The 21,497-nt window shown below is 44.3% G+C and overlaps 1 protein-coding gene across 3 annotated transcripts in view; it reads left to right on the top strand.

Annotated features, from left to right (window-relative positions):
* The first annotated feature begins 2,534 nt into the window (after positions 1–2,534).
* Positions 2,535–21,497, top strand: part of GRHL1 (grainyhead like transcription factor 1) — a 46,078-nt gene continuing 27,115 nt past the window's right edge. The window contains exons 1-8 of one of the 3 annotated variants that reach the window (XM_060169172.1): positions 2,535–2,673; positions 5,971–6,157; positions 8,666–8,736; positions 10,613–11,003; positions 12,052–12,128; positions 13,575–13,731; positions 13,917–14,028; positions 15,001–15,095. In XM_060169172.1, the coding sequence (XP_060025155.1) occupies positions 2,654–2,673; positions 5,971–6,157; positions 8,666–8,736; positions 10,613–11,003; positions 12,052–12,128; positions 13,575–13,731; positions 13,917–14,028; positions 15,001–15,095 (1,110 nt within the window). In that variant the 5' untranslated portion in view covers positions 2,535–2,653. Of the gene's footprint in view, positions 2,674–2,867; positions 3,246–3,524; positions 3,544–5,970; positions 6,158–8,665; positions 8,737–10,612; positions 11,004–12,051; positions 12,129–13,574; positions 13,732–13,916; positions 14,029–15,000; positions 15,096–21,497 lie in introns of those variants that run through there. The other 2 variants (XM_060169176.1, XM_060169175.1) reach the window with 2 other exon arrangements.

Here is a 21,497-nt window from a genome sequence, read left to right as displayed (position 1 = left end):
GCCACATCTGGAGACAGATTAGAGGAAGAAGAGGGACGGATGAGGTAAAGAGACATTGTTTCCCAACTTGAGTCACGTCTGCGGCACAGCTCTGCTGATTTGCACCATATCTGGGGACCACGTGTACTATTATTTACTTAATCATTTTTAAGTTACCCCACTTTAAAAATATAATTTATTTAAACAAGATAGTGAAGAATAAAAAAGAACAGCCTCCCTGGCTCCAGCGTGGTACCCAGGGCTAGAGGACAGAAACTGGAAATGGCAGAAGGGCATGTTGGTGAGAAGCATCTGTGGTTGCCGGTTTAGGTCCCAAGAGGCCTAGAGAACAGGGAGCAGGAAGTTGGTGGGAGTGGATGAGGGATCAGCTGGTACTGAATGAAGGCCCTAATGGCCTCCATGTTGCTAAATGCCCATCTTTCTTAACCTCCTGGCAGTATGTGACCTGGCTGACCACCCTTCCTCCTTGCTTCCTTTTCCTCCAGTGTTGGTCCCATTCTTTTCTGTCTCTCCGCCACTGAGGTTCATCCCATCTCCAGGCTCTCAATACCATCTCTGTGCTGATGATTCCCAGATGTCATTTCAAACCTGACTTCTCCCAGGACTCCAGGCTCATATCAAACCATCTGCTGATACATCTACTTGGATCTCTAATAAAAACCTTGAAATTAACATGACCGAAATGAAACCCCGACCTCCTCCAGACCTTCTCTGCCTGCAGTCTTCCCCATCTCAATGATGGCCAAGCATTCTTTTCAGTTTTCAGCTGAAAACCTTGTAGTCTTCGACTCTCTGTTTTTCCTCTCACACCCTATATCCGATTTTCAGGAAATTCTGTTGGTTTTACCTCCAGAATAGATCCAGAATTTGACCACTTCTCACCACTCCACCCTACCACCCGAAGCCAAGCGACTAGTATCTTTGGCCTGGTCTCCCTGCTCCCACATTTGTCCCCTACCCCCCAACAGCCAGCTTATTTACTTTCAAACAGGAGTGAGGTCATGTCACTGCCCTATTCCAAACCTTCCAATGCTTCCTCATCTCACTCAGTAGATGCCAAAGACTGTACAAGGGCACCCAAGCCCCACAAGGAGTGTTCCCTGCCCCCATTACCTCCCTGAATGGATCTCCCTTGTCCTTCTGTCCTCCAGCCCTTCTGGGCTCCTGCGGTTCACCGAACGCACCGGGCGACCCCACCTTCCCCAAGGCTGAGCCTCTGCCTTTATTTTGTCTACGGTCTGTTACCGCAAGAAGGATGCTGGAAGAAGGCAGGAAATTTCGTCCCCTCTTTTCACTGCAGTATCCCCAGCATCTAGAACAGTGCCTGGCATAGAATATTTGTTGAATGAAGGGCAGACCCTGGAGAAGGGAGCTTCGGCTCAGGAAGGACAACTGCGGCCAGGAATAAGTAGGGGTGGAAATGGATGGAAGTTGGCTGGTGAGAGGAGTGAGACGGCTTTAGGGGTGCCGGGAGGGGCGGCAGTCGGGGAGGAGAGTGCGGGGTGGCGGGTAAAGTCGGGATGTGGTTCCCAGAGGGCTAAGACGTAGGCAGAGATGGAAATTCGAGACTGGTGGGGTCGTCCAGAGAGGTGGGGCCCAGGAGACGGGAGGGGCAGGCACTTGGGACGGAGGCGGCTCCCGCGAGGCTGGGGCGACCACGCCACGGGCACCCACGCTGGCTGCACCGGGGGCGGGGGAGACGACGGGTTAGGAGACTGTGGCAGTCTTCCAGTGACTGTCACATAGTGGACAATCTGAAGTGGATGAACAGGGGGTTCTAAAGCCAGAGAGTGTCGGTGGGCAAGACGAGCAGGGAGACATCTGAGCCTCCTCGGGTAAAAGCCAGAGCCTCGTAAGTAAGTGCACGCGGAATGAGAGGTGAGCGGGGGCACGAGGAGGGCGGGGCGCTCCACAGACCCCAGACGGGAAGGTGCCCGAGGCAGCCGAGCGGCGGACCGCGGGCACCGGTGAGGGGCACAGCCGCCGGGTGGGGAAGCTCCACCACTGGAGCAGCGGGCGGGCGAGGAAGGAAGAGCGCCCAGCGCCCGGGAAGGCGGCGCCAGGGCACGGCCCGTCCCGCGGGTGGGCTGCCGAGGGCCGTGACCGTGGGGCAGAGCTGGGACGCAGCGCCTGGCCGCCCTGCCGTGGGAGTGCGGAAGACCGCCGAGGAGCTGCAGGTGCGCACTGGGAGCCTCGCGGCTTTGCCAGTCCGGACAGGTGGGAGGCGCGAGCGCCGGGCGCGCCACACGGACGCGGCCACGCGGAGCGGCGGACCCCCGCCCGCGTCGCTCGGCCCCGTCGCCTCCCTTCGGCCCCGCCCCGGCGCCCCGGCGCGCCGGCCAATCAGGCAGCGCCGCCAGGCTCCCGGCCCCGAGTCCCAGCCCTGTGCTTGAGCGCCGCCAGCCAATGGGAGGCTGGGCCCGGGCGCCCTGTGCTCGCCGCCCGCGCGGAGCCGGCTCAAAGCGAGAAAAGCGAACCCAGCCCGTCGGGGCCGCCGCTCTGGACCGCCGCCGCCGCCGCCGCCGCCGCCGCCGCCGCCGCCGCCGCCGCCGCCGCCGCCGCCGCCGCCGCCGCCGCCTCCTCCCCCCGGATCGGGTGTACTGTCCCAACCCGAAAGTCCAGTTCTGCGGCCCGGCAGCGGCGAGCGAGCACGATGACACAGGAGTACGACAAGTGAGTGAGGGCGCTGGCAGGCGAGTCCGGCCGTGCGGCCGTGCTCCTGTTGCCCGGCCGGCCGGCCGGCCGGCCGGCCGCACCTGCCGCGAGGCAGGGCGGGCGGACGGGCGAGGCGAGGGCCGGGGCGGGTGCGAGGTCTGGCGGGCGGGCGGGCGGGGGGCGCCTGTGCGAGGCCGGGCGAGGAGGCGGGGGTGCCAGGCTGGGAGGGCGGGCGTCTCGCGTCTCGCCGCCCGCCTTCTTCTCCGCCGCGGCCTCTGCCTGTCCGCACCCCCGGCCGCCTTTGTTCCCCCGAAGACCCCTGAGGGGACCCCTGCCTTGGGGGCCTTGACTCCTGAGAGGAGCCGCCACTCCCGGCCTCCGCGTCCTGGTCTGGGGGACCACCCCACGGGCGCGCCCCGCTGCTGCTCTCCGGTGACCCGGGTGCGCGGCGGGAGCTTCGGGGCGCCCCGCTCGCGGACTGGGGCTCTGCCCGCCGGCGGCCCCGTGTCCCCACCGGGGCGTTTTCGCTCAGGGGGGACAGTGGAGCTCTTTGGGACGCGCTCCACGGCTGGAAAGGGAGAGCTTCTCAGGTAATCTCTGTCGCTCAGCCGTGTCATTCGGCCAGGCTGCTAGAACTTCCGAAAGGAGAAATTGAGGGGAAAGTGGAAGTGCTCCGGTGTCCTGGCATTTTCTTTTCCCTGGCTGAGAAAATTGTTGCATTTTTTTTCCCCACTTGCCTCACTGATGGTAATTACGGATTATTGCAACTAGCAATGCTCAGAAATATCAAGAGGATGGAACTTTGAAATCAGGATGGTAGACTAGAGAGCACTGTGCTTACTAACGTGCTTTTTTGGCGATCGTGATTAAAGAAATATTTTCACAAATGTAAGGCGATAATGTAACTGGGTGAGGGACAGTTCTGTATGTTCTTTGCAGCCTTTCTGTAAATATAAAATTGCTCCAAAAAACAGAAGAAACAGAAAACCGCCAAAAAAACCCCAAGTAAATCGCACCAGACCAGTCAGTGTATTTGAGATCAGTAAATCCAGGGCAGAGGGGTAACTCTCCCAGCTTTATAATTATTTGCTGAGGATCGCTTTGTTTAAGGGTGCTCTTCTTGTGGATGAGAGGTTTAGATATTATTATGTATGGATAATTTCAATTTCAATTAATCTTGTGGTGTAGAATATGCAGATAAATTATTGCTTGAACTGTATTTCAGAAGTCTTCCAGAGATCATTGATGAAGGGTTTAAGACTCAGGGAGAGGGCAGTGATGAGGCTTTAGGGACTAACAACAGCCTGACTGTCATGAGGAAGTAGACTAAAAAAGGCAGCTGGTTTCGTGTTTATTTCTTGACTTATAGTTTAGATAAGGCATATTTCCAGAGCTCCAATTTTGGCCTTAGGCATAGTTTGGAAATCTAAGACACCTTCAGGGTGATCACAAACAAAACCATTGGCAAAAAAATATTTATTTTCTGTTGCTTGTGCAGATTTGGGATGGGGGTGGGAGAAGAAGGGAAGCTGAAAAACTAGCATTATGGGAATTGAATGAGCCAAGTGCTGTCATAATCTTCTGGAAGTAGGTATTACACTATTAATAATAGCGCAGGACACCAAATCACCCCCAAAGTACCACTGGTTCAGTGGCTGTTGTTCTGTCCTCCTGATGGCGCAGGGAATGCCCCTTTGTATATTACATATTTTTTTTTTAAATTTGAGATTTGTGGGAAGTCTTCATTTTTAAACCAACCATGTGCTTTGAACAGCCCATCGTGTTTATTTTGTGTTAAAATAGTATACCACCTCAAAACTTTTCCTACTGAATGTGAGCTCCTAGGACTTTAGGAGTAAAAACATTGGCTTTGAAATAAGACAGTTTTGACTGAGGATAATTAAGTTGTAGGATTTTTTCCCCCTTTTTTTCAAAGATGTTCTCCTTTTTCTGAATCTGTATCTGTTTTTAAAGGGCCTGGGTGACTGCCAAACCCTAACCTTGTTGATTACTTGAGAAGATAATCAATCTTTCTACATTCACTTTTAGAGTAGGTAGGTCACCTTTAGGCAATTTACATATTTCATTTGTGTGTTGCAATGAGAACTGATCCTTTAATTTGCTTTGTTAGGATGGTGATAATTCAGAGCAGTTCTGAATATTTAAAAAGCTTTTCTTAAAAAAAAAAACTGCTTGATTTTGCTGGAGGTAGTGTTCCACTTTTTCTCTTTATTGACTTACTAAACAGAACCACTGAACAGTTACTGAGGCTGTTTACATTTCAAGTTTTTGGAATCAGTCATGTTTGCTTTAATCTTTTAAGTTAAATCTTCTATAAGACTCTACTAAGTTCTCCGTTGATTTTTCTGGATTTTTCCCACTGAACTACAGTGTTAAAGTGGAACAGTTCTTGCCCAGTATGAAAAACCAGTAAAGATTTTTAAAAACTGATTTCCCCACTTATTTCCTTAAAAACCTCTTTTTGTTCAGTGGCTGCATTTATTGTTGTAGATTCTTAAGTGTTTATCTCTACGATAAACAGTTAACTCCCATGCCAGAGAATTGTGCCTCCTTATTGATTTACAGTCCCCTTTGGCCACATTCCATGCTCAGTCTGCTGGTAATCAGTAGAATATTCTAACTCTCTCATATACCCCCGAGGATTAAACCAAGTCGCCCTTTTTCTTTCCGTCTTCTCCTCCTCTCCCCTTTGTTTGTAGTTTTTAAGGCATGGCATCACCGGGAGAAAGAGGGAGATATCATATACCAGCATGGTGATTGAACCATATATACTCTGTGTAAGAGGGTACAGTCCTGAATGTATATGTCTGAAGAGAGTGAATGTTCTGTTTTGCCTTACTTTGTCCTTGTGTTTGTTTTTGTAAAGTGTTTGCATAGCCTGACATTTTCTTGGAGTGGGTTTTTGACTTTTGGTTTTGGGGTTTTTTTGTGCCAGGTAGTGTGTCCTGGGTTCCATGTGCAGGTTAACTGCAGGTTCCCTGTGCTGCCTAAATACCTTACAGCTTACTGGGTGACCCACTGGGCTGCATTTAAGCGGGTTGTCTTCTGATCTTGTCTTAATTTAACTTTACTAGGGTCATTGATGAAACAATGGACTATTTTATTGGAACATCAAGGAATTGGTTGTTTGCCTTTTAAAAAATTAGCTTATGATGACCTGCAGTAGAGATATATATCTCTCTATATATATGCAGTATATATGCATATGCATATATATGCATATCTACTGCATATATATGCAGTAGAGATAGAGATATATATATTTTTTTTCTTCTTAAAAAAATTTCTCCTAAGCAAACGGCCAGTGTTGGTTCTTCAGAATGAAGCACTTTATCCACAGCGTCGTTCCTATACTAGTGAGGATGAAGCCTGGAAATCTTTCCTGGAAAACCCTCTCACTGCAGCAACCAAAGCGATGATGAGCATCAATGGAGATGAAGACAGTGCAGCTGCGCTGGGCTTGCTCTATGACTACTACAAGGTGCGTTTGCCTGCTCTTTAAAAACCCTAACAACAGCCCAAGGCACACTTGATTCAACAGCATATAAAACAGTAATTTGCTGGTAGAATGTAATGCAGGTTGCTTCTGTAGTGACTATAAATAGTTTAATGAGTACTTTGACTTACTGTGGTTCAAAGCTGAAAATCTACAATCGTAGAATCAACGGGTCATTTTTAAACTGTGTAAAGTAGCCAGCTGTTCTGGCTCTATCTGAAAGGTGAAGCTCCCATAAAAGAAGATGTTACCTGTGCCTTAATGAGATTGATCATTTTTCCAAAGGTAGTTCTTAGTGCCATCAAGAGTGAACGTTGGTTCATTTACCTGTGCTCTAACCTTTATTCCTGTGTAGTCAGAGTGGTTTCCTTTTCCCTAAATGATATTACAGAGCATTGGATTTGATTTGATTGTGGGATTCATGAAAAAAACAAAACCCGTATTTTCTAGCCTTGGACTTTCTAGTTCTAAGGTCAGGATATATTTTGTTGCCTGTTCCTAGAGATTTGGATTAGTCTTAATTAAACACAGCCTGTTCTCCGCCTGGAGTTTTACATGGTGTTCATATCTGGACACCCCTGATCTGTACCATCATCATTATCCTAATAATACTAGCTACCACTTACTGATTACCTGTATTGTGCTAGCCATGTTACCAGAATGAATGTGATTTCTGATCCCTCCAGCAACCCTGGAAAATATGTGCTATTATCCCTATTTTGCAGATGATAAAAATAAGATTCTCAGGTCACACAACTAGTATGTGTTGCAGCCAGGGTTTCAGGTTGCGCCCAAGCGCCCGCCTCAGTGTGCCTTGCTGCCCTGTGGGGGGCAGGCTCTGCTTGCTGGCTTTACTTTGGCGTTCTTCTCTCTGACCCATAGCCCATATATATATATATAAACTGTAAGATACAGCCCAGGAATGGCTATATATTACAGCTTATTTTTACCATCTCTTTGTTTTTGAAACGTTCAAACCTATAGAAAACTTAGAATAACAAGATAATTAACTCCCAGATACTCTCACCCAGATTCACCAGTTGCCTGCCCTCTGTTACATTCTGACACTGTATTCTTCTCTGAATACAAGAAATGCAGAGGGTAAAAAGCAAAGAAGATAGTTTGATTATCAAAATGGGGGGGGCGACCTAAACAAAAGATTTAATTGTTTTCTGGTATGAGGCCATGTGTCCAGCTTGTGTTTGAGGTCTGAGGTAAGTTTTTTTCCCTTAAATATGAATGGAAACTTGCACAGTAACCGAGGATGCTAGAAGAAACCCTTGCCTGGGACGTGTGCCACAAATAGAACTTGTATTATCTGTTCTTCTTATGGCTTGTTTTATTGACTCAGTGTAAAACCATAAGTTTCTAAGTATTAAGTATGAAGTTTGAAGTTACATATTTTTAATTGAAACTTTTGAGAATGGGAGAAACCCAACAAGTTTAGTGCCAGAAAGACCTATGTAATAACACTAATTGCAGTGGTTGTATGTGTGTGTATTTTAAATAAAGGGTCATCCTAAAAGTATTTTACATCTTAAGAGATAAATCCTCATGTCTGTCCATTTAGGGTGGCAATCTTAGTAGTACTGCATGTCAGCCTTCTTGCAATAGCTGTAGGGTTATTTATTTTCCTTTTTAAATAAACTGACTTATTTGTTTCAATTCTTTGGGTGTAACCATCAGTCATTTTTATATAATAACTTTGGTAAAGCTTTAAAAGTGTGTTGTTAATACGTGAAACAATAATTTATTTTGTCTTTAAGGGTAGAATAAGAATGTAGGAATAGAATTTCTACGTTCACATTGAAAACCAGTTTCAAACATCTTAGTGGTTTTGGAGTACATGTTGGGAATAAGTCTCAGCTGGGTTGATGTCTGCAGTACACCCAGTAATGTTTGCCTGCTGTCACCTCCTATGCAAAGAGGAGCAGAATCAAAAAAGGAATAGACCCAACAGAGTTTGATTTGTCCTTTGGGTAACAGAAAGTGTGAATCCCAACGTATCTAAAGAAATTTATCATTTGGAGCCAACATTTGGATCTTGGAGTGAACCGTTAATATGGCTGATCCTTTTGGTTTTGCGTTTGATCTGAAAGGAAGGATAGCAGAGAAGAGCAGGGAGAATGTTGAAAGAGCCCAGTTGTGTTTTCAGTAGCTTCTTCTCTATTACATTATGTAGATAAATGGGTAGAACCAGACCAGAGGTATTTCTTTTAACAGATAAAACCCAAACTCAATGACAAAGTAAATGTTGGATTTTCTGAATTTATTTGGCAACTAAATAAAAGTTGGTTTTTACATATCAACCCGGTGACCAGATTGTAAACTCCCTGAGGGCAGATACTGTCTTATTCGTCGCGTGTCCTCGGAGCCTGGGGTTCGGTAGGCAGTCAGTAGGCATGTGAATGGTTGAGCTTACTGAAAAGTAAGGACTGTGTCTCTACTTCATGAGTAAGAACTAAATTGTTGTCATGTGTGTTAATATCTAAGGTTCCACGAGAGAGAAGGTCATCAACAGCAAAGCCAGATGTTGAGCACCCAGAGCCAGATCATAGCAAAAGGTAATGTTTAATACAGAGCATAAAACAGTACACTTGAAAACGCCAGGTTTCTGTGAAAATAAAGCAAAAGTTTGTTTAAATGAACAGGCGCTGGTGGAAGAGATGGGTAAGTTGGCCTCTTAATATCTGAATTCAGATTTCATTACTGATTTGTCTCTCGCTAATAATTACGATTCTATTGCTGAGAAGTCACCCGTTTCTTTAGGTGTAGTTGCCTTTTCTAGAAAACAAAAGCAATCACTTTCTCCGCACCCAAAGGGATGTTTTTAGTAACCACGTGAGTGCACTGTTTGCTTATTTGTCTTTTAGGTTCTCTTAAGAAGGATGTGTCTTAAGGCAATGGTGGGGGTCCATTAAAAAAAATAAGTATCAATGATCTTGAATAACTGCCTAACTGAGTAGAATTTAATAAAGTATGTTCAGCTGTATTCCAAACTCCTGTTGAGGTTATTTTTGAAATCTTTTAGGTTAAAACTTTCAGAAATTCAAATTAAGCCTTGACTTTATAGCCATGAAGAAAAAAAGTTAAATGTGCCTTTTAAATTGCCCTGTGTTCTATTAGTAATAAAAGAATAAAACATTTTTAGAGAAAGAATGATCACTCAGAATCCCGCTGTGCTCACAGTTTAGTTGTTTGCCGTTTGGGCGTGCAGGTGCACTTTATGGGGCTGTGATTATATTCACAGAGAGGATTTTCTTCTACTCAGTATATTTCATAAATATTTTCCATATTGCTGTTTTAATCTTCATAATTTGGAAAAGGGCTTATGGCTTTTATTTTTTAATTTTTGTTATAAGCACTTTCAAACATAACAAAAGTAGAGAAATAGTATAAGCCAGTAGCTACTCAGCTTCAACTGTTATCAACTTACTTCCTCCTTTTTGATCTACTCTTCCCTCTTCTCCAACTTTCTAATTAATTAATTTTTAAATTTTATTTTTGCTAGAATATTTTAAGGCAGACCCTAGCTATCCTTAACATTAAGGCTGTTTCTGATTTTGGCTATTACAAAGCCTTAATGAACAGCTTTCTAAATAGCTTTTTCCTTTCTCGCTAAAGAAATTTCTTTAAGGCGGTCTTGGGAGTGAACTTATGGTTTAAGGTTTGAATATTTTATTGATCTTGAAATGTGCAAAGTTGCCAAATAGCTTTTTTCCCTTAAAGGTATCAGCCTATATGGTTTGAGGGGGCTTTGAAAATGTATCAATTTTACTCTAAACTAAAAATCATCTTATATTACCCAGGATATTTATTAAGCCAAAAGTAATTTGTGCAAATATAGGGAAAGCAAGTGAGTCTAAGTACTGGGAGAGGTGGTGGTTGAGGACCAAGTACCTCACACTTCCTGAGCCCGTGTGCCAGGCATCATTATACGCATTTCAGTGTATTCTCGTTTCATCCTCATCACCACCTTGTGAGGATAGGTACCATCATTATCCCCATTTTATAGATGAGCACGTAGTTACTGAAGGATTTTGAATCTACCTTGTCCGACTGTAGAGTCTGTACTTTAACCACCAGCCTATACTGCTCCAGTTAATCACGTTTGTAGCTTCAGGCTTCTAGTAAAATATGATCATTTTATAGGATTATTGGAAATCAAATATAGTAGAGGAACGCTCTGAGTTCTCAGCATTTCAAATGAAATTTTACTCAATACTTCTGGATTTTACTTGCCCTGTAACTATAAAGCGTTTTTTTCCCTTTCTCTGGTAACGGGTTGTTGTGCCATTTCCTATTTATTTTGTTTCTACCAAGTATATTATTATTATTGCACGGGACCCAATAGCTCAATGCCATTAGGAAGATAAAAATTGTCAAGGAACTGTATCAGCATTGAGTTTGAAAACACAATTTTCTTTTCTTTTCTTAAAGAAATAGCATCTCAAACGTGACTGAGCAGCCCCTCATTTCTGCTGGAGAAAACAGAGTGCAAGTGCTGAAAAATGTGCCATTTAACATTGTCCTTCCCCATGGCAACCAGCTGGGCATCGACAAGAGGGGCCATCTGACAGCTCCTGACACCACGGTCACTGTCTCCATAGCAGCGATGCCTACCCACTCCATCAAGACGGAGACCCAGCACCACGGCTTTACTGTGGGGATCCCCCCAGCAGTGTATCATCCTGAGCCCACAGAGCGTGTGGTGGTTTTCGACCGGAACATGAATGCTGACCAGTTCAGCTCTGGTGCTCAACCCCCAAATGCTCAAAGGCGTACTCCAGACTCTACCTTCTCAGAGACCTTCAAGGAAGGCGTTCAGGAGGTACAGGAAATGAAAGCATCTTCCTAAGACGCTGTGTGTTTGTATAAGTATTGGGTTCCACCTCTTCCTTGTTATGTAAGCTTGAAACTCAGCCTGAAGTCAGTGGATTGGGAACAAAAGAGTTGTTTTTCTTTTTTTCTTAAAGAGAAAAGGTCCATGGGTATAATTTGTAAACTAAACCTATAAAACCAGAAATTATTATCAAGGGCACATGGCTAATTTTACAAGCAGCTGAGTTAACAATTATGATTTCAGCAAAGTGATTTGCTGGAGAATGAGAAGGAGAGCTGCATACTTAATCTTCCGTGGACAGCAGACATAGACACACAGTCTGTTTTCGGCTTTTGTCCTAGACCAAAACAAGCTCCCCGCAACTGGTCTTAATATAAAATGATTTATCATATATTTGCTTAGTGTTTCTTGCTTGGTACATTGTCAGGGAGGCGGGTAGAGCTTGATGACAAGTGCATTGTGTGACATTTACCAATTAATTCCAATTACTTCTGAGGGCTCTGTGGTGATGAACACGTCACTCGGGTAAAAGTTAGGGGCTGAGGACGTTTGGAACTGTATTTAATGACTTATGGGGGAAAGGAGCATCTGTCTCCACTTACAGAGTTAGTAGAATAGTAACCTTTCCTGGGAGAGTGCACCGATCCATCCAGCCGTGGTGCTGACTTGATACTGTATCTTAACTTGGTGCAGCGAGAGAGCTAACTCCTAAAAGTCGTGAGATTTTGGTTGCACATTCCAGAGTTTGGACAGAATTGGGATGTGTGGGAAAGATGGGAAGAGAGAAGAAGGAAGCGCTTTGTGGGAGCACTTATGTAAATTGTCTTAATTTAATCAAGGGATGTATAAATGGATATTTTTTTCTTTTTAATTTTCTTTTAAAATTTTTTGTAGCGTCACAATTTTTGTTTCAGACAAACTTTGGAAGAGTGGTGGGTTGCTGTAAGCCACATGCTCTGATGCTGTACCAGACGTTGGTCTTTAGTGAGCCTGATAACCAGTTACATCGTTGTGGCTTATCACGTTGATATTTCAGGTTTTCTTCCCCTCGGATCTCAGTCTGCGGATGCCTGGCATGAATTCAGAGGACTATGTTTTTGACAGTGTTTCTGGGTAATAGTTGTCTTTTAATTTGATTTGTAACTTTCAGCTTGTATGACTTACTTCCTTTTTGTTAATTTGATCTTGGAAAATCAGAGGTGGCTTTCGCAGCTTTCAACTTTACTTCCTTGCAGTCAGTGTGGTGACGTCTTTGCTGGAGGACGTTTGCTTTAGTGCATTCAGTTTTGCACTCTGAACTGTGTTTCATGTTTCCCTAATTCTTGGTGTTGGTGCTTTTTCTTTCCTTCGGTTTCCTTATGTGATGGTAGTAGTAGTGGTAGTAGAATGGAATCTCAGAGAAGAGGTGAAGGGATTAAATTAGATCTGAGGTCCCTTCTGTTTGCAAAAGTGTATAATTCTGTGAGAATTTAGGAATAACATCAGGTGGATAAAGGCTTTTATATTTTTATTAGTCTCACTAATGATAAAATAAATGGAGTCAACTGTTTACTGGGCTGACAACCTCTTTTATATGTCACAAAATTGCATCTCAGTCTGGAAATATCAATATTTTCAAGTTATATATAAACATCTTTAGTTTTTTTAGGAGTGTAATTTCGTTTTATGCATTTTTATGTGTGCTGTATTTTTAAATAAAAGTTTTATTTAAAAGTCTAGGATTTTATGGGAATTGAGACTGCCTTATAGACCTGCCTCAAGGTACAGGAGTCACAAACTCAAATGCCTTCAGGATCTAGGATAGGGGTCAACAAACTTTTTCTGTAAACGATCAGATAGTAAATATTTTAGGCTTTGTGGGCCATACAGCCTCTGTCGCAACTGCCCAGCTTTGCCCAGCTCTGTCGCTGAAGCACAGAAGCAGCCGTAATGTGTAAACAAAGGGCGTGGCTACATTCCAATAAAACTTTATGTATAAAAATAGGAGTAATTTGCCAACCCCTGGCCCAACAAGGTTATTAAAAAACTTCAGGGGAATATAGACGTGGTGCTATAAGATAAAAGAAAATGTAGACAACCGTGGAGCGCCATCTGAGTACATTTAAATTATAAGCAAAAACAACAAAAAAGTGCTGGCAGGCCAAATCACATTTAGTCAGAGGCCTCCCGGCCTCCTGTTTGCAACCTTTGCTGGGTAAATACCAGGTTGGTAGCATGTCTTGTGAGAGTTCCTTCTGGAGTGCTTTTCACTCATTCATATCATTAATATCCTTTGCCTCCAAACTTCTAATTTGTTAACATCACTTCACAGATTTTCTAGTAGGCATTTAGTAGTCCCACATCTGAGAGATTTGAGAATTTCTGGGTTGCTTAAGATTATATTTACTCTGGAAAAAGCAGCAACTGCTATCTATTTATAGCATGACATGGTCAGTTGGATGTTTCTAGTCATCTGCTCTCTGCATACATCCACACTAAAGCATGTCAAGTTTGAGCTCAGGCATTTAAGAAGCTTCCAAGAGAGTGAATTAGAGATCTGTGAGTTTTTTTGTTTTCTAGGAACAACTTTGAATATACCCTAGAAGCCTCAAAATCGCTCCGACAGAAGCCGGGAGATAGCACCATGACGTACCTGAACAAAGGCCAGTTCTATCCTGTCACCTTGAAGGAAGTGAGCAGCAACGAGGGCATCCACCACCCCATCAGCAAAGTCCGAGTAAGTCCTGCTGTCAGTTCTCGTCTCTGGGAAAGCTGGTCAGAGCTTACTAGTTCCAGGTCTGAGGCAGATCTAAATTAAGATCTGAAATTGCAGTTTTAATTCACCGCAAAATCGAGAACTAAGTTTTCCAAAAGATACTCACGCCTTCGTGTCTTTACGTCGTGACGCATTCTCTTTCACAGAGTGTGATCATGGTGGTTTTTGCCGAGGACAAAAGCAGGGAAGATCAGTTAAGGCACTGGAAATACTGGCACTCGCGGCAGCACACGGCTAAACAAAGATGCATTGACATAGGTAAGTAGCTCCGGAGCCTGCTTTTATTCCCAGAGGTGCAAGCATCCAGTTTTCTAAATCCAGTTATTTTTGGCAGTGATCAGCTTCCTGCCGAATGCATTTGAATTTTTATGCCAGCTACTGATCTGTTCCAAACATTGTCCTTGGCCTCCTGGAATCGGTGCTCTTAACATTACTTCCTTCATGAGGACATATGCCCCATGTGGTGGCTTTCCATGTGACACTGGGGCCAGGAGCTGTAGCGCCAGCTCGTGTAAGAGTGTCCTGCTTTTCAGTCTACAAATTGTTTGAGGGGTAGTGTCTTCTTTAAGAGATTCTGATTATTTGGAGATGGTAATAGGTGGAGGGAAAAAAAATCACCAAGTTAAAGAAAATACTGCTGCTGTGCAGCAACACACACAGTCTTCCCTAGTTACATGTTGAACTGCATCGAAAGTCTCTTCTGTCTGTAAATAGACCCAGAGATTCATCACTTGGAGTAAGAGCAGCAGACCTGTGCAAATCCATATTTAGTCAGGTAGCTTTGTGAAAACCCGTGTTCTTGCCATGTATATAATTTTCATGTAAGACCATAGTCTGTATCGCAAGATGGCTCTTAATCTTTGTGTTACTTCTTTTCTTTGCCTGTGGTAATATTCATGTTCTCTTTCAGAAGAATGAAAAGAACTGAGTTCCAGTCTTGATTCTCTGGACTTAGTTTTGTGGCCTTGGGACAGTTATTTAAACTTTTTAGACCTAAGTGTCCTAATTTTGATAAAATGGGATAAATTTAAAAATGTCTAAGCTTGCCTCCATTACAAAAATTGTGATTCTTTTTCTTCCTTTTTTGAGCTTCTTTCAACCCAACAAAATGTTAATTTAAAGTATCCAGCAGTGATAATATTAAAAGCTGAATCTTACATTGAACTGCTGTAACCTCATGTTGGAAACTAGAAACCACGACTTTCTTTTTCTTTCTCGTCCCTCATACAGCTGACTACAAAGAAAGCTTCAACACCATAAGTAACATTGAGGAGATTGCTTATAATGCCATTTCTTTCACTTGGGACATTAATGATGAAGCAAAGGTAGGTAACGAAGTCCAGGGACTCCTGTGTTAACCAGCTCTTTGAGGTGTGGGAGGAGCTTAGTGATTGGACAACCGATTTTTTTGTTGTTTTTTTCAGTTTTACTTGTTTTCCCTCCTTTGCTAAGGAGGAGGGAGAACAAGCGAGGCTAGGAAGGCAGGTCACGGCCATGGTCATGAGGGGCTTGAAGCAGGACAGGACGAAACAGGCCCCCTGCTCAGCCTGTCCGTGTGTCCTGTTCCTCAGCCAGCTGGTTCTCACTTTCTGTCTTTTCACTGGTTCACATTTTCTGGACATATGGCACTTTCCCAGATGTACAGAACCGTCCCTCTCCCCTGTCTGTTCTCTTCTCCCGCAGCAGGGCCAGCAGCCACTGTCTGGCCTCGAGTCTGACTCCTCACTCTGGGCTCCATTTCCTCCTTTGCAGAGTGGAATCAGTTCCTGACTCTTCCCTCCTCCGGGTGTGTAGTAAGGGTGATTGGAACAGGGCCTGTGAAGCTGGTGGCGTTTCTTCAGAAAGGTCCTCGAGTACAGGTTGTCATTAGTGCTCCGTCTTGTGTCGCTACCCTGGGAACACAACTTGCTTACGGTTCTTCTCTCTTGGGCTTTGACAAGTGAAGAGTTGCCTCCAATTCAGATGGTCATTTGGATAATTGTATTTGGAAGTTTTAGTACCTTTTAAGAAAAATTAAGCAGATTTTTCAGTCATGCTCCCCTTCCTACAGCCTTCTTCCCTTTTAGTAGAACCCATCTCTTCACTAAATTATTAGCACTCTGGTATTTTTTTTTGCCTTAGTTTAAAATTTGGAGCTCAGGCAACACAATAGAAACACATTAATTTCGGGCAGTTGCTCAAGTCAGACTGATCTTTACTGTTGGTTGCAGTCGTAGGAACACTTTTGTATATCAAGGACCAGGTACAAAGTTACCATCACCTTCCTGTCCTTTCTCAACCTTTCTTCTATTTTCTCTTTTATTTATTCAACAAGAATTTTAGCAATTATGGAATAAGACACTGAGTTAGGTGCTAAGTATTGTAGAATTTAATTTTTTCCCACCTAGCCTTGCTATTAAAAATCATATGACTGGATTCTTGAGACCCGTGTTAACTTTGTATTATAATTACTTTCCTTTCGTACTATGGTTGTGGTGTCTAAGGCAAAAGTGTGTCTTAAGAGTGCAGGATATAGTAAGTGGGGTCTGCCAGTCTGTTAGGAAGCTTAAGTTGCTGTAATTGCCTTAAAGTTATCCTACTGACCACCTCCATCCTATGCAAACGTCTTCAGGCTGCTTAGTCCAGAGTTTGGTGCTTGATTAAAGAGTGAATTCACTACAGAGAAGCTAGTAGAAGGAAAAGTAAACATTTCGTTTTATACAAATGTTGTTAGAGTTATTCTGAAATTAAATATCATAATAGGACTCAACGTGCAAGCAGCCTGTAAGAAGAGTTGGCCGTGTGCCCCCCGGGTGCTTCTGTTCTTAAATCAAGCTAGGGAAATTTGTCCTATTTGCCATTAGGGCCTGATGGAGAAATTGCGGAGGAGCTGATCAAGCGCATCGAAGTCCTGAGTTCATTTTTCTGACTTATCTGTGACCTTGGACTGGTCCCTTGATTCACTGGCTTAGTTTTCCCCCTCTTTTCCGCCTAGGAGAATAAAAAGGCCACAGTGGTCAACTCTCTTCTTTGCTGGGGTGTCGTCAGGACTAATAAGCACTTGTCAGGGTACATGGAGATCTTGGCGGAAAGGCCCTGCGTGTGGGCAGGGTGCTTTGTTTGATGTGTCACTCTTCAGGGTGGGAGTAATGGAAGTCCAGATGACGGGTAGGGTTAATGGCTGGTTTTACTCTGAAGGCCTTCAGCTTGTTTGTATTAAGAAGTATTGTCGGAGGCATGTCCTAAGTAGCCTTAATAGCATTGTTAATTGATGTAGGGAAATTCAGTTTCATTCTCCTTTCCAGACCCCCAGCACTGACTTGATTTTTTAAGCCTTTGCCAGCCCCCAGATGGGGCTCGTGTCATTTCTTAATGAGGCTACTGCCTTTTGAAGCTGATATCAGGCATCATCTTCAAGTGTGTGTTGAAATTAAGCCTGTAGATATTTTGCTTTCCCTGCAAGTTGATGTTTTCTGTTTTCACACTGAAAGTACTTGATGCCCCAGGGCAACTAGAGTGAATAGATATACATGCAGAATCCTGTATAGATTTTTTTCACTTCTTATTTTGAAAGCAACCCACTTTCTTGTTCTAATTTAGGACACATTTGTTGATTCTTAATTCCAGGTCATTCTCCCCCACAAACATAGGGTTTCTTGGAGACATGTGGCATTCCCTTCTTCCCCCACTTTTTAAAGATATCTAATATACCCTTTTGGCCAAGCCAGGAGGAGCAAAACCAGAATTCCAGCCCAGGGTCAACATGAGAATCTTCTCTGTAGCTTCTGCTGCTCTTTGGAGGTGATTGTTTTTAGGACGTGTCAGGTTGAATCTTGAACACCTTGGCTTAGGTTCTAGGTTGGGAAAAGCACTGTCCAAGCTAGACTCATCCTGTCCCTGTACACACTCCATCACCGGCATAATCATATACTTGCTGTTACCATGGAAACTTGAAGACGTTATGAAATTTGTTTAAAAAAAAGTTATTAGACTTCAAAGCAGCAGGGGAGAAGGAAGTTGCTTTGAAAAGCAGAAATATCTGAGAAGCAATCCCCCCTGGTGGCCCTGATCTCTCTACTGTATATACCTATTTCATTCATTTTTCTGTACTCCACACAAAATTAGATTTGTTTGGGTGGTCGGGCATCTTTTTAAGAGTCAGGAATATCTACACAAATTATAGTTTATCTGACATTCACATTTCATTGAGAAATAACTTAATCAGATTTCTTCCCCCCTGATATATGGCTGAGATCAGCTGCTTGAGGTAATTTTGGCAGGGAGAAGAAGTGGTTCCCTTTGAAACATTAAAATATGGTGCTCTGGTGAGATGCTGAAGTTTACAATTTGTAAGATAGGAGGGCACTGGTCACTTTGGGAAGAGAGGATTAGGAAATTGTTGGGCATGAGGAGACATCAGGAAGGTGGGAGGAAGATAGACACAGACTTAGACTATAGAAAGATTTCATCCAAAGCCAGCTGTGCACCTTGCCCCCAGTTGCAGGACTTCATAACTTTACCCAACAAATATCCAAGTGCCTGCTGTGTCCATGGTACTGTGCTCCATCCCGGCAGAAGCGCTGGTATTGTCGTTCAGATGTATTGTGTGTTAAATAGGCATTCGTGGCCTGAGATCCTAAATATAACATCATGTTTCTAAGGAAAAGAAACTACAAATGAACTTTGGAGCCGCAAATAATTTAGAAGTTGGGGTTATCTGTTCTGCACCAGTTTCAGCATTTCCACAACCAAGTGAGTAACTCTAGATAGGCTGCACATCGTGGACTAGGGTATAATTTTTTGCTTGGATTGTAAATCTAAGAGTTTACAAGAGCTTTGAGATTTGGATAGTGATATGAAGCCTGAAGATCTAAAATAAACAGAGGAAAAAGAAGTTAGGGAGAGAGAATTAACTTCTTTGAATGTCGGTTTTATGCCAGGCACTGTGCTGAGGTGCCTTCTCTGCGTTCGCACTTAACGGGTCAGTGCTGCCTGCTCAGTACCCGTGAGAAAGTGCTTAGTCCTCCAGGTGGGAAGATGTTTGCTGCTTGGTCATCCAAATGAGATCACCTGAGGAGGTAAGAATCTACACCTTGTAATGGACAGAAGGTGTTCCTGATGGGGGAATATTTAAAAGTGTCAGCATTCATATTAATAGAGCAGCATTATGGATTCACTAATATAAATTCCCGTGGTAAGTAGACCACTTTTGCTACAGTTTATGTTGATTGTTGGATGAGTGATGTTTACCTACAAAGGAGAGGAAATTATAAACCAAAAAACCTCTGTATGGAATCAAATGAACATTGAGTCAGCCAGCTCTGAGGGATCCCTGGCCTCCAGGGGAGCATTCGCAGGAAGGAATATCTCTTGGTGGTATAGGACATGGTTATACTTAACTAGACAGTATGGGAAATGGGAAAACAGGTGCAGTTGAAAGCAGAGCTCAAGATCGCTTTGATCGTCTGTGTGTGGCTATGATCTCCATGAGTATGAAGCAGACCTTTTAAAGATGTAATGAAACCCCAGGGATACAAAATATCTAACATGTTTTTCCCAGAGGTGACTTCTAATCCTTACTAGAAGGTGGATTGGGGTGCAGCTACCATTCATACATTTCGTTTTTTAAATAGTAGCAGAAAAGAGCTTGCCGTCAGACACGCACTAGAGCTCCACCTGGAGTGAGCAGTGTCAGACAAGGAATACGTGTGGAGTCTGAGTTTCTTTATACTGGATTTTGCACCCGTGGCTTAAAACAACCCGAAGACTCGTGAGTTGTCCCGCCATGCCGTGCTGGAAGCCGGTGCTTCCTGATGTCTTCATCAGACCCACAGAAGGAGGCACTCCGGATCAGGTGTGATGAGCCTTCTCGCGGGCAGAGGGAACTGCACCTTGTCCTTGTGGCAGGATCGTATCTCTGGCGGGACAGAGCCCATCTCAACAGGCTGTTCATGTCTTCATGGTTCACTTCCTTCGCATGTTTCACCTTCAGGGTGGTGCCTTGGCCTGCAGAGAAGGGATAGGACAAAATCAGAGCATCCCCTTCCCCAGAGGGAGAAAACCCTCAGTGAGAGAGCACTTTGTGCTTTTACTTTTAGTTATGAATCTGTCAGCTCTAAGGAGGAACTCCAAGGCATTCTGCAAGACTGTCCTTTGGAACCAAATGTCTTCTGTCATGGAGAGGCTCGTGTTACAAAAGAAAGAGGATTAGAGTAGAATGCAGAGCCTGTCTGGAGCACTGAGAGGCCTGAGCACGGGGGGGGCCTGGGTCCGGCTGGAGCCCTGGTATCTTTCCCTTCTGTCTCCTGTCTCAGCAAAAGTGTATGAGGTTCCTGCCGAGGATTATTGAGGCTCCCGGAGTTCATTCTGTCAGAGGGGTGGAACCATGTTGGTAACTTGAACTTAAGACTTTTTTTTTTTTTGCGGTACGTGGGCCTCTCACTGCCGTGGCCTCTCCCGTTGTGGAGCACAGGCTCCGGACGCGCAGGCTCAGCGGCCATGGCTCACGGGCCCAGCCGCTCCGCGGCATGTGGGATCTTCCCGGACCGGGGCACGAACCCGCGTCCCCTGCATCGGCAGGCGGACTGTCAACCACTGCGCCACCAGGGAAGCCCGAACTTAAGACTTTGTGTGTGCTGTGGGATGCAGGTTTATGAGTTTAATAGCAGTTTGTTGTTTTGTCTAAGCGTAGTATTTGGAATCCATCGTGAGAGTAATTTTTAATTTGTTTGGGCTGAGCGTATCGCTCGCATTTATAGGGATTCCATTCTGGTGAAGCAGCCGTCAAGTGCTCCAGTAAAATAAGGTGTTGCCAGTTTGGTTGCATTAAGCAGGGACAGGTTTGGTTTGTTTCTCAACTTTACATTTCCAGTGTGAACGGGAGGGAGGAGGGAGAGGTGAGTCAAACGTGTTACTTGCAATTGCAATTAAATATAGGCAGGAGATTTAAAACAAAAATGTATCCTCCCTGACCTAACTAGAAAAGGAAGCACTGTTACTTTTAAAACAAAGATAAAGGACTTCCCTGGTGGCCCACTAGGTAAGACTCTGAGCTCCCAATGCAGGGGGCCCGGGTTTGATCCCTCCGCATGTGTGCCGCAACTAAGAGTCCGCATGTCACAACTAAAAAGTCTGCATGCCACAACTAAGAAGTCCGCATGCTGCAAATAAGAAGTTCGCATGCCGCAACTGAGAAGTTCGCATGCCGCAACTAAAAAGTCTGCATGCCTCAACTAAAAGGTCCGCATGCCGCAAGACCCAGAGCAGCCAAAATAAATAAACAAACAAACAAAGGTAAGAGACTTTCAGAGTCCAGACAGATGCAGGCTAGACTCTCCATGTGTCCTGCCCTTAGACCCTAGAGAAACTCAAGGTAGCCGAGGAGGCTTCTTAGCTGACGTTCTTTCTACTCCAGGGGTGTCCTTCCATGCAGTTGGAAAATACATATTTATTAAAGTAAAAAATAAAAGTTTTGGTGCCAGAAAGATAGTCACATTCCTTTATGGGGAATGAATAGTCTTTAGAGTTGTGGTTTGATCAGTATTGGAAGTGACAAGAAATTTTTCTTGATTGGAAATGTGTGGAGAATACTTTTCATTAGCTGACACAGAATAAACTCTTTACTTGGCAATTGGAAAGCTGACTTTGAAGAACCTGTTCTGGGTCTGATTATGAGGGAGGTTTCTCTTTTAAAGCAAGGGTCGTTGGGCTTTGGCTGCAGAGGGTTTCACGTGTTACCCTAGTGTCTG

This window comes from Lagenorhynchus albirostris, chromosome 13, assembly GCF_949774975.1.
Source record: "Lagenorhynchus albirostris chromosome 13, mLagAlb1.1, whole genome shotgun sequence".
NCBI classification, from domain to species: domain Eukaryota; kingdom Metazoa; phylum Chordata; class Mammalia; order Artiodactyla; family Delphinidae; genus Lagenorhynchus; species Lagenorhynchus albirostris.
This window is presented reverse-complemented; position numbering and strand designations above follow the sequence as displayed.